This window comes from Gymnogyps californianus, chromosome 5 (genome assembly GCF_018139145.2).
Source record: "Gymnogyps californianus isolate 813 chromosome 5, ASM1813914v2, whole genome shotgun sequence".
Classification (NCBI taxonomy): Eukaryota; Metazoa; Chordata; class Aves; order Accipitriformes; family Cathartidae; genus Gymnogyps; species Gymnogyps californianus.
In genome coordinates this window covers 46531224-46544412 of record NC_059475.1, presented here as the reverse complement: position 1 = coordinate 46544412, position 13189 = coordinate 46531224, and the positions used below count along the sequence as shown (strand labels likewise).

The 13189-nt window shown below is 41.6% G+C and overlaps 1 protein-coding gene across 6 annotated transcripts; it reads right to left on the bottom strand.

Moving 5' to 3' along the window:
* Window positions 1–478: 478 nt before the first annotated feature.
* On the bottom strand, window positions 479–12753 carry CIPC (CLOCK interacting pacemaker). 6 transcript variants are annotated; one of them, XM_050897478.1, is made up of 9 exons: window positions 12695–12753; window positions 12060–12181; window positions 11182–11732; window positions 10359–10437; window positions 10014–10121; window positions 9527–9701; window positions 8462–8631; window positions 4061–4946; window positions 479–1675 (listed from the first exon to the last, which is right to left on the bottom strand). In XM_050897478.1, exons 6-8 carry the CDS (start codon window positions 9591–9593, stop codon window positions 4068–4070), a joined length of 1116 nt encoding a protein of 371 aa, XP_050753435.1. In that variant the 5' UTR covers window positions 9594–9701; window positions 10014–10121; window positions 10359–10437; window positions 11182–11732; window positions 12060–12181; window positions 12695–12753; the 3' UTR covers window positions 479–1675; window positions 4061–4067. The 6 variants fall into 6 exon arrangements, with proteins under 6 accessions (XP_050753435.1, XP_050753429.1, XP_050753432.1 ...); XM_050897472.1 differs by lacking the exon at window positions 479–1675 and having other exon boundaries at window positions 3002–4946; window positions 11182–11271; window positions 11656–11732; XM_050897475.1 differs by lacking the exon at window positions 479–1675 and having other exon boundaries at window positions 3002–4946; window positions 11182–11264; window positions 11656–11732.
* Window positions 12754–13189: the final 436 nt, after the last annotated feature.

The window sequence follows — 13189 nt, the reverse complement described above, 5'->3', positions numbered from 1 at the left end:
CTTCTATACAGATTTAGTTGAAGAATGTTCTTCAAGAGAGAGAGTAAAATTTTTCACTCAAGTAATTCTTTTAGTAGCCAAGATCCTTACTTCACAATTTAGAACTTCTGCATACCCGGCTGACAGGATTAAGATGCAGTGTAGGAGTTCACCCTGCACAGACAGTGAGCATAATGTACAGTCATCACACAGAGATAACAGTTCAGAGATGGAAAAATCCTTCCAGGTTGTTCATGACATATCTATGGCAATGGTCACCTACGACAATATATTTTTAGAGTTCTGTACAGCCCACTTTTACTCATGGTCCTCCCAGAGACCCTTTAATTCATACCTACTGTTAAAGCTCACATGACTTTCTTCAGAGAGATACATCATAGTATCACTTTTGGATCTGCACTTTCCCACATGGAGCTGTATGTAAAGCATGCTTTGCAACCAAGGACTTTGCAGTTTAACAGCGTTAAAATAACCCACAAACTTTTCAAGTATATACTTTATTTCATTCATATTTCACAGTCTGTTTCTGTAAAGTTTTAGCAAAAAGGTCATGTTCTATAACACAGTTCTTAGGCTATTGTATTCAGAGCTGGCAACAGACTTTGAAAGTACAGAAAATGTTTACATTCCAACTAGAGCAGTAAAATTTCAAAAATACATAGTAAAAGTAATAAAAAATACCAACATTTATTAAAACTTAATAGAAAAACAGCAGTCTGTCCAACCCATCAAGCTACCCCACCTGCTAGTTGTCAGCAGCAACTGAAGCCCCAGCAGGCCATCTGATTGACTTTATAGACTGGGACAGCTGTCTTCAGCTAACTTGTTTATACACAGTCTTGCTGCTTCAAAGGTCAAAAAAAAAAATCTGTAAGTTCATTGCTTACAGGTTTCCAATCAGAGAGGCTAATGTTTCTGCTCAAGTCTACTGGACCACTTCCAGATCCCACCCAGAATCAGGACCTATGCTGGTCCTGATGTAGTCAACTGATTTTCTCAACACAGTTCCAAGCTAACCTATTTTATTAAGTTGCAGCCAAGAAAGGAAAGCCCTTACTGTTTAAAGGTTTATCAGGGCTTCCAGGAATAAAGGCAGCTAAGAGAAACTGAACTTGATGACATATCTATCACTAGGGGCCTTCAACATCCTTTTTTTATAGATGTTGCATCAAGATTTGCAGTTATCTAGGGATATGGTTCCTAAGGGGCCCCAGATTTACATATAATAGTTCCAGAGTGGATTTTTCTAGCTCAGCAAATACTATTTAAGTCTGGACTGATGCCCAGTAGGAGATTTCTAACCAGCTGCTGGACTTTATTCATAGATTTATTGAATATATATTTATACAAATTACACCAGCTGAAAGGCCCATCAGCTATAAGCACACCCACTTCAGCCCACCCTCAGTGCCAACAGGGGAACACACACATGTGGTACTGTGTGTATAAGAGGTTTCTATCAGCTACAGTCTCCCTAAGTCAGAGGGTATTACCCTGCAAGGCCAATTTTTCCTTCCTTTTACTCTATCAGAGCAGTGGAAATAGGATGGAGAAGAGGTCACCGGTAGACGCACTTTTTCTTGTCTCAGCAGCCAGGATTGGACTTCTTTTTCTGACTTCCTTTCATCTCTAGGTAGCCTGAGTCCATCATCTTGTTTTCTAGGAGAATCACTTCCTAAAAATATATATATATGTATATTCTGAACTTTAAATTCTCCTCTCTATTTGATGGATAGAGTAAGAATTTTAGGAAAAGTAGGAAAGATATCCTATGCATTTTCTCACACCTCACCTCTAGGCCTATTACAGGTATCCAATCAATGGAACTGCCTCCTACTGCCTCCTCGCCTTCCTGTAAGAAGCTCAGAAGAAACAAGCTTATCTTTTGGGATTACTTTCACAAATGGCCCAAGGTACCATCACATCTATCCTGCCAAATGTCATTCGGTGCAGATATCACAACTGATTCCAAAAGCGCTAGATCGGACATGTCCTACATTATTACACTGTACTATGCTGCCTTCCGGGTTTGCTGGCTGAGTTTCGATATTGCTGTGAGTTATGAGACATCCTAGTATGCACAATTATAGCAGGTATATTTAAAAAAAATACATGACAGAACACAGTCTATGAACACTTTTCGTTTAATCAGTTCCCACGTACCACACTAGTCTTCAGCAGGTGGGCAGGATACCATGAAAGGCATGGCTACTAGTTTGCTACAGCTCCACTAGGGTGAATCCTGCCACGAAATTTCTCTCTAGGCCTATGGCTAGTACAAATATGACTCATATTTCTCCTCTTTGTGAGGCATGTAGTGCATTTCTTTTCATCAGTGTAAAAAGGGGGAAACCCCTCACAAGAGAGAAGCCACTTCCAATTTCTAATGCACTTATTTGAGGAAGACTACAAAAGCATTCTCTACAGTCTTCTGCAATATTCATTCCCAGAAGCATCAGAAAATGAAAAGGTCTAGTCACAAATTAGCAAGACAGCCACTCTACTTCCAAGTTTCTTTTTTTATGAATCTGAAATAGATGAGAGAAGTGATCAAAGCATCAAAATACCCAGTCACCTAGACTGCAAAATTTTTTTAAAACATTGTTACACAGAAAGGAACATACCATAAACAATCCAGATTCCTTAACATTCTTAGACAAAGCCATTCTTAGTTCTCTCCACAGACTGCCTCTGAAAAAAACCCTTCAGATTGGAGGGAGCGACATAGTGAAATGAAATAAATGTCTGTAGAACAGCTATTGTAACATGACTACTGTGGATCCCTACTAGTAAGGCCTAGTATCTTACGCACACAGCGGTGTTAGCTATATCTCAAGGCAAGCAGGCTAGGAACGATATAAATTCATGTGGAGGAAATTTTTTTCTTTTTTTTTTTTTTTTTTTAAGTTCGAACTCAGGTAGATAAATTTTTTAGGGAGATTATCCAAGCTGATCTCTGTCTCTTTTTCTTCTCCTCTCTGCCCCCCCCCCCCCCCCCCCGCCTTCTCCAGGTACATTCATTTGATTTCTCTAAATAAAAAAAAGAGGGAAGGGGGATGGGAGAAGGACTTGTTTCACCACAGGCCATTATGCTCCTTTTCCTTTCACTTCTCTTTTTTTTTTAAATACTTAGCAATCTGATTTCACAGAAAAAAAGGAGTTTAGGCTTGTACGCTAAAGATATACATAACAAATAATATGCAACTAGTCTTGCCAAATTGATCCTGGTGAATGAATATCTTCCTCATACTGTTTTAAAAAAAAAAGTCACTGCAGTCTTTAATAACAATATTTTATCTGTTAGCTACCGAGAAAATCCAGAGCCACTTGCCTTGTACACTTGTTAGCCATTCATAAATATGGCTTTGGAACAAACACTTCCAGTGCAAGCCTTGTGATTTTTCACTCACTCAACTGTACAGATCAAAATCAAAAGTATACTCATCAAAACACATCATTTCACTTGGGTCCTAAGACACTCATCACTTTGACCAACGACTGCAATGAATATACAATGCTGCTTCAGCACAAGCTGATCTCCACTAATTCAAATGCGTTAAAACCCCAAAGCAAGACTCTCTGCTATAACAAAGGACAGCAACAGCCTAAAGATACCAACTCCACTAACTTTAAGTTTCCTCCCCTCACACCAACTCCCTTCATCTACTTGCAACTAATGATGGCCCAATACTGGGGCCTGTTCTGCTGTTCCATTCTCAGAACTGACTATCTGAAGATGGAAATAGGAAGATGCTTGCTTGCAGAATACTGCAAATGACTGTCTTTTCACTGCAAGAATGGGAACATGCCAGCAGAGCGCATCCAAGCTTCTCGAGTCCAAGGAAGTACACAGAGTTAGCATGGAGTTCAAGGTCACAGTGAAGTAGTAAGTATTCATTCTGTCAAGACCCCACCATGCTATTCCAGTCCCACAACTGGCTCTGAAGACAAGCTGTTAATGGCATGCTACTTCGCAAGTCTTGGACTCAGAAAATGCTCAAGTAAAAGCTTGAGACAGAAAATAGGAGGCACAGAAATAATGTGATCAACAGCTATGTACCTTCTTACTACATGTTGGGATAAGTGGGGTCTTCAAGGTTGCTATCAGCTTTATCAGATCCTGTTAGAGATGCTTCTAGCTCTGCCCATGACTGTGGAGCATTGCTCTTTATTGCCTCTATGAAAAGCTGTGTTTGGTGCTTCAGCCGGTCCAGCTCGGTCTGAGTCACCTGGTTCTGATGAATGAGCTCCTTGGTTTTTAAAGTGATCTCCAGCAGTCCCGACCTGCGTAGCACAACGAGTGTATTCTGAAAGCGTCTGCACTTGCTTTGTTGTTGCAAGAGCAGCTCAGGGGTAGTGCAAATCTCTTCTGGTATCAATGGGGGGCTCCAAACTGCAGACTGCATTGTAGTCTGTGCTGCACTCTCGCTCTCATGAGGGGTGCACTTTGTTGCCTGCAGAGTTCCAAAAGGCAAAAGGGGAGTCAAACCCGGCACTTTCTGAGTGTCACTGGAAACACGATGAAAACCAGGAAGAGCTGACAGTTTTCCACTTGTCACCAGAGCTGAAGAACTTTGCTGGTTAGAATCTTGAGGGGTCTTAAAGCTAACTGGTATGTGGGCAAACGGACTAGTCGGCAAGCCTGTGCTCCTTGATACAGAGGAAGTCTCCATCTTGGGTGCTTCTGTGCAGAGTCGTTTATGGCAATTAGTTTCCTGACGTTCTTCTAGATCAAAGGAGTGATCTCTTTTGCAGGGCTGTGGTGCTATTTTGGGATAAGAATTCAGGATGGGCAGGTAATTAGTGGAGTCATTTCTCTTTTTCCCAACAGGGTGAGGGTTAACGGGAGGTGGGATTGATGGACGAAGAAACACTAGCTGAGGCTGAGCTGGAATCACTTCAAAGGATGGCTGCACAGTCCAAGATTGGAGCTGTGATGAACTCCCCTGAGAAGCACAAATGGGGAAAAAACAGAAGGCTTACAACAACATTGTAGAAGAGGATCAAAAAACCTTAAATGAAACAGATGGACTGTGCCATTTCTCCATATTTGATATACACTGTCCCATTAATATGTTCTGAACAGTTTTCCATCAAACTCATCCTTCTCCTTCTCTGAGAACAGAGCATAGCACTAGAATCGAAGCCGTAATCCTTTTACTATGGAACAGCAGATACATTTAAAAACAATTCAATCTGAATTTACACATGGTTTCCTAAATGAGGATTACAGTGCATGCTTATATTGTACAACGCTCATGTAAAAGTTCGACCCAGACTTGGGGTTGAACAAGCGTACAGAAAAGTTGAAAAATAATTAAGCATTACGGTTATGAAATATTTTAAAAGAGTCAAAGAAAGACTGCACAGACATTTTAGGAACAATTCAGACTCCCTCTTTGTTGAAAGGCAGCAACTCTAAACTTGTCAATTCTATTCTTATAGCAAGCTTTTGAAATGGTTATTTAAAATAGACGACAGCTGTTCAGTAAGTCTTGCAATCTTAAGTACAATACACAGTTTCAATAAATTTAAAACCATGAAGTAAAAAAAAAAAAAAAATCCTGAATATCAACCAATGCAAGGAAAGCCTGTTGTAAGCCCAGAGCAGTTTAACTCCATACCTCTGGTGAAACAGTGCGCACTGATAAACCTTAAAAGCATTGTATTTCGAGAAAAATGCCCACGTTTTTATTCCCTCCCACAAGCCACATTCTGCAATATAGGGGAATACATCAATTTTTACAAGACATTACCTCTTCCTCCCCCAATACTTTACGACAGACCTTCATGAGATCTCCCGGCCAAAAAGCATGCCTGCTTTTGTCCAAACATATCAAATGGTCTAGTAAGAGATACTATTTCTTTCTGAAGCAAAATCTCACTTCTTAATATATTTAAGTCATCCCCACTACAATTATACTAATATAATATACTCTCAGCTGCTTTTCCAATTCCTTACGACTTGGAATGCTACTGGCAAGCCTGTTGAAGGCACAGTTTTTAGCTAACACAAATACATTTTATTTTTTTTGGTACTATACTGAGTCATCTGAAATCCATCTCCTTTCCCCTAGTCTCATAAGATTTAAACTGGCAAATGCTAACATGCTTTGCCAAAGTCCATTCCCCCAGTAAAGGACTTGAACTTGTCAAAACCGGGTATTACCCACTGATTAGGATACTGAGACTTGGAGATGAGATTCAATTACCTACTCTGACACAGAATTTCTTAGGTTTAGTGGGCAAGATGCTTATGGAATAGGGGTACAGAGCAACTACCTGTAAAAAATAAATATTACTACCTTATCACAGAAGAAAGGGCTAACACATTCAAAAGAAAAGTATCTGGACGTGTTAGGAGTGAAGAAGTATATAAATACCATGGCTATACACGCACATGACAGAACATGCAGCCTTAAGGAGCAAGGTTTTGGGGTCAGAAGTTGTCATTTACTGCACAATTGTACGGTATCTAGCATAGCAGAACCCCAAAATCATTGAGGCCAAAAGAGCTGTGGCAACTGTTTATCTTGTTCTTGTTTTTTTTCTATCTCTCTTATCTACTTTCTTCTCCTTTTCAGTCACGTTGCATTCTGCTCTTGGTCTCCTACCCCAAAAAAATCTCATTTTTAGTAGAGAAGGACACATTTATTTTACTAATTCTGCAAAGTGTCGTGGTTCTTTTTTTTAATGAAAGCTAACATCCTGCATGTATCAGTGTCACTTGTCTAAAAAGCCTTCCTACGTACTAAGGACTTTTACAAGACTTACAGAAACCTTGCCACAAGCAGCACTGTGTTTCAGAGAATTAATCCCTGCTTCTTTTTTTTTTTTTAAGTAACATTATTGTTAGCTGTTTATACTCTGAAATTGGGACAGCAGGTAACTATCACTGCGCAGGATCACAGTGGTTCTAAAACAGAAGGATGACGCTGATTGAAATTGAAACCGGAACAAATAAACAGCAGTAACTGGATGCTTTTTTTTTTGATCCAGCAAGCCCAACTGAGCGCTGTGTTGAAAAGACCATTTTAAAAAGATGACCAGCATGACTATCTGAGGTAACTAGGCATAATGGAAAGAGGCAGAAAGACACTTTGACCTAGACTTGTTGCTTTTGTTTAGAGCAGTAAACATTTTTCAATTTAACATTATTGTCCTTAACCATACATAATTAGACTTTGATGTTATGATGCACTGCTCAAGAGAACTGAGTCTGGTAATTTCATCTACCTCCAACTCTTCCTCCCCAAATTCCCTTTTTGCTACACTACCAGGTTTTTTATATATATATAAAAATAAAAAAGCTACTTCTCCTAACTGTTTGCAACACAACCTGGAGTTTAACATTAGACTACCACTGCAGTCAGTGTTTAATTTTTGAGCTCTGGGCCAAATGCTATCAACCTTTGGTGAAGCCTGCCTACTCCCTACTATATGAAAACTTCAGCATTTGTTTAGACAGTATTTCGTCCACACATCTCGGAACATGACTAGAAAATAAAATTGCTTCTTGTCAAGATAAAGCACAATGCTCAGAGATCAGAACCATCACCCCCACAAATGCATAATCTGCCAAATACTAACAGAAACCCATATCTGTGTTAGCATTGATACACAGTATTTGAATTTAGTAGGTTTTGCTTGTTGTCCTAACAGATTCAGTAGAAAAAGAATCAGGATCTATATTCTTTTTTCCCCTTCTCACTGTATTCTCAGAAGTATTCTAATAAAAAACACTGAAGAACTTTTGCTCTGCTCAGAAAACATGAGTGAGTACAGAACAAGTGGTCTAATAATATGGCAATACTTTGAACTTAGAGCTTTCATATCTTCTGTTACAATGTAAAAGTTGGGAGTCTCACAGATGTGCTGGAGGAACAACACATAACAAGATACTGGAGGACATAAATAGGTAATGTAATTGTTGCAATGTGAGCCACCACATGCAATTAAGAGAAAAAACTGGTAAAGTAAAAATACCACAGCTAACTTCAGATACAGATTTAATTTCTTAATTTATAACATTCTGGATTAGCATTTCCCATTGCACATAAAGCACTTCTAGGACCTAAGAACTAGAAACCAAACCCTATCATCCTACTTTACCATCTTTATTGAATGAAAAAGAAAACATCAGCTTTCAAAAGGAAAAACACTTTTTTTGGTTTGATCTTTGGTGCTATTTACATAACATTCTTAAAGATCCATTTTTGGGGGATCCCTTTGAGACAAAGAGGTTTAGTAGATGTAGCAGAGCTTCTCCATTTCATATTTTTTCCATCTTACTGATTCTAGCTGCCCCTCAAAAGAACAGGCTGTCACAACAGAACTTTTCAAGTTACCAGTTACTTTCTGGACTGCAACAACTTTGTAAAATCTTTTTGAAAGGAAAAATATTTTTAAAAAACCAATTTAAGAACATGCAATATTTTTCAATATATTATTTCTTCCCTACCTGCTTAACTAACACATTTTTCATTACGACCATAGGAGAAAGTGCAGGAAAGGAGTTACTTGTGGTCATTGGGCATTGCCAAGGCCCATCCTCTGCGTTCCAACACAACGCATTCAGCACATCCTCCGAGTCAGTCTGCTCCATAGCACTCAGGCACTCTGAACTTCCATCTGCCAGATGTAGAATTCAGCTGTTAGTTGTTTCGCATGCAGCATGCTTGCTACCTCCTTTCAGTTCTACTATTCTGCTTTCTTTCAACCAAGCCACAAAGAACAACAAAGTGTAGTTCTGGAATACCAATAAAATTAGACCTGCTGTGACAGCTGTCAAATAGCCTTTAATAAAAGGCTTTATATTTCAGGCCAGTTCTCATGCAGATACTGTCTTCCCAAAAAATCTATTAATTTTTGTTCTTTTGTATTTAATCTCCAAGGGACTGCGCACTGTCATGAAGACTGCTCTAAAACCTGGTGCAGGAAAGAACTACAGGCTCCAGCATTGCCACAGCCGTAGTCTGTAATGCAGGCATTTTGCGTCTTGAAATCTTCTATCTCTCACAAAAGCATTTTTTTTCTTTTAAAGGCCATCTTTGCACAGTTTTGTTGAATATTAAAATGGCACACCATGTCTACATTTTACTGATGTTATAACAATTACTCTCTGGTTTATCGGGCTCTACTAACAATCTGGTCAAATCATAAGAGACGTTATACGGCATAATCCAACAGTTCCTTCCTCACTGCAAAGAACAAAAAGTAATTTTGCCATCCCCGTTTCTACACTCCGAAGTCTGAGATTCTTCCAGTCATTTCTTTATCAGGCACATTTTAATTTCCCATGCCATTCAAATTCACAGGATGAACTTTATAACTACATAAAGCTCCATTCCAAAAAAGTTTGATGGTAGGATGATTGCAGATGCAACCTGTCTTGCAGACAAAGGCCCTCCCGGGTAATAAGACATAAACTGTAAGGGGCTAGAGTCAGTTTTGTCAAACATCACCAATAAAAGCAAAGTCTGAGCAAGATAACACAAAAAAAGGGTAATGCAGTGCTTTTCTAAACCTGAATATCCGGAGTCCTTGTCAGATTCAGCTGCCGCCATGCTGAAGTGATGGTTCAAGCTCTTCATTTCCGTCACTTTACCCAATAGTTCCCTGAGGGTCTCAATAGATGACTACTTTGTCTCCATGCTTCCATAGTGCCGCAGGCAGCTTTTAACACCTTTTCCATTGAGGAACTACAAAAATAGTTAAGAAAAAAAAGGGACTTTCTCTGAATCTAAAGAAAGTTCCATCAGTATAAGACAACAAGGAAGGCCATGTTTGTCCTTACGGAAATCTGGTTATCAAAGGTTTGCTGTATCTGTTAAGCAATCTGTAGAATTCTATTAAACTCCCAGCTTCAGATTTGCTATGTTTATCACACATTTAGGTTAGCAAAGGTTTGCCAATAAAACCAGTTTATTCCCTGCAAAACTCTCTAACTATGCACGTTTAATAACGCATTACAGAGTAGAAACAATAGGCAACAATCCTTTGCATCAACTTACACATTACTTCGTAGAATCTTCTGGACTAAAGTTTTCCATGCGCCTCAGGCTGATTTTTTAAGTTTCAGGAAAGTTTCCATGATTCAATCTTTCAGTCCCCTGCACCAACTACAAGAGAACAATATCATATTAAGCATGGCTGTTGAGTCCTTTAGGGTAGGTTAAAGGATACAAAAAAACTAAGGCATAGGAAGGAAGAAATTAATTTAAGCAGAAACATGGTACAGATATTTCACTTTTTAAAAAATTTCTTTATCTTTTACTACTGCTGTGAATGCCATCAATGAATCAAAGGCATTTCAGAAGTACTGAAGGCATGGATGCAGTTGAAGGGGCAGAACGCACCTGTCTCATTCAGCTCCTTTCTTCAGTGGCTGAGCGAATCAGAGTACAGAGCACAGGTCAGCCAATCTTACTGAATTACCTGAAGTAGAATCATTTCATACTTAAAATTACTGAGTCAAGTACACGGTAGATTCATCTGGAGAGCACAATACGTCAGTAATTTCTAACTCTGTTATGAATTCTGTCAGACAAGGTAATAATTCCCTACTGTACACACAAAACTTGGGAAATAGGAACGTGATTTCTTGATCTGCTAAAAATGTAATGCCCAGTTCTACAAAGTTCAGCAACATGGGTAACCAAGATAAAATAGCAGATACAAAGTGTATGGTTGTCATCTGTAATTAAATCAATGCCCCTCCGAGTCAAGTGGCATAGTTGCGTATCTCTTTTTACACTGCCAGTGAGCCAACTGGAGACTTTCAGAATAGAAATATCTCAAATTATTCAAAGAATGAAATGTAGATAGAAAACTAATGTATTAGACACGTTTCTCCACCCAAAAAAAGCAAAACAAACTAAAAGCTAAAGGCTATTCATAAACAACTTTTTTTTTTTTTTCCCAAGAATTAAGTGTTACTCAGGCCATATTTATCCTACAACAACTTAGCTATCCCAGGGACTGAATCCCAAAACAAGTTAGCTGTGCTGGGTGAAGCCCATACTACAAATACAGCTGAACCTGCAAAGCTGTGATTTTGTTAATACAGTCTGTTTCACTCTCAAGAGTAAAGTAAGTCATCAGAGAAAAGAAAGTAAGTGATGAGAGAACATGCTGGGGCTAAAGAAATCCATACCGCTAAAAGTGCAACACATACTATACCTGCAATGCACTCCTAGGGGAGACATGGCCTTAGAAATGTCTCTTCTTCCCACACCCAGAATGAGAACACTGGAAGGCTGAAACTAAAAGCTATGAAAATCAGGAAAATGTATAGTTACATTATGGCCTCCCACACTGCATACTTGCCACAACCTTCAGCTGCTTCCTGAGGGTAGGCAGACTCTAGTAAGACAGAGCAAAGTTTCTGCTTCTCTTAAAGAAGGTAGCTGAGAGTTTGGCTAACAGAAAAATGACACAATGATGTGCAGAAATTATGTCTAATATTATTTGTAGCAATTATTTTCCGATAAAGCAACCCTTTGAAGTTGTGTCTCACGTTAGAGCTGTATATTTAAACTACAAATACAGGAACTCAGGAGTCCGCATCATAGTCAGGCCAGCAGTCCATTAGTGGCAGTATCCAGTGCAAGCTACTTCAAATGACATTGCAGCAGATATTCTGGAATAACCTACCCCGAAAGGCAAGTTTCTTCTTAAGGTCCTGACAACTGGTTGTTAGAATTCTGCTCCAAGATTTCGAGTCTTGGCACCTGCAGTAACGAACTCTGTACGTTAGATAACAGTGCTGAGATGGTAGGGTGACTATCTATATAGCTACAAGACAGAATAATGGTCAGCAGAAGAGAATCTCCTCAGCAGCTATTTGCATCATTTTTACTTTCCACCTTCAGCCACACCTGCCATCCTGCTAACAGGTATGGAGCAAACATAACTACATAAGAGCAACCTAGATGCTATCCCTGGAATGGAAGATGAGGTTTTAAGATGAGGTTTAAGTCCCAAGCCACGCTTCCACTACCTAGCCCTTTCCAAAACAAATGTATTTTTTTAAGAAACTGATACGTATTGATGCTAACCTCCAAAAAAGCAGAACTAGAAACAGAAGGAGGGCTAGAAATAAGTAAAATAAGAAGACATCATCTGCTAGCCTTGCATCATGACAAGCTTTGAGAAGGGCTGGCACATCTTCCTCTCTCCCCTTATGGAAAAAAAACAAAACAATAACAACAACAACAAAACCACAACCGAAAATAAACAAACCAGAACCGCCACGCTCTCGAGACGCGGGCGTGGGATCCCTCCCGCCCACCCGCGGGCCAGAGACGCGCCCCCGCCCGGCAGGCAAGTGCTCCGCCGCGCACCGGCGGGAAGCACCGGGCGCCAACCCCGACGCCCGGGGCCCTCCCTCCCGCCGCAGCGGCGAGAGCTGACCCCACCCGACTGCCTTGCCGGCGCTTCGCTCACACGCCGGGCCCAGGCAGCGGCGAGCGCCGGAGCTCTGCCTGCCCGGGCGGGATACCCCTCGCAGCGGGCCCGGCGTGAGGAGAGGCCCCCGCGCAGGCGGGCCGAGCCACCCGGCTTTCGGGGCCGAGCCGCCACCTCGCCACACGGCAAGGTGAAGCAGGACCCGACGATGGCTGGGAGTCTCCAGGCCCCACAGCTGCCGCCACTCCCTCACGGCCGCCTCCCCCCGGGCCGGGCCGCCCCTCACCTGGGTGCGGGCCGCCACAGCTCTAACCCCGCGGGGCCGCGCATGCGCGACACCCTACCACGGAGCACGAACCTCCCTCATCGCCTAGACAAGCCCACCCCGGAAGAGGAAATTTGCCCGCCAGGCTCCCCTCGGCGCACATGCGCACAGCGAAGCTGCCGGTGCCGACCCGCCGAGCTCCGCGCTTGCTGGAGGCGGGGTGGTTGTAGCGCGCGCGCGGCCGTTGCGGCCGTTGCTGTCCGACCTCGCGCTGCGCGGGGCGGAGGCTCGACATGGCGTCGTGGTGCCCGGGGCCAGCGCACCTCATAGGGAGCGGAGGCGGGAGGGCAGGGGCCTCTGGGGGACAGCAGGGGCAGGCTCAGTACAGGAGTCCTTACCACAGCCCCTCGAGTGCAGTGGGGATTGGTGTGATGTGGGAACGGGCAGCTGTAGATGCGCAAGCGGCCATGGATGCACACAGGGTCTGTCAGGTGGAAGGGCTCACCAGCGTGTTGG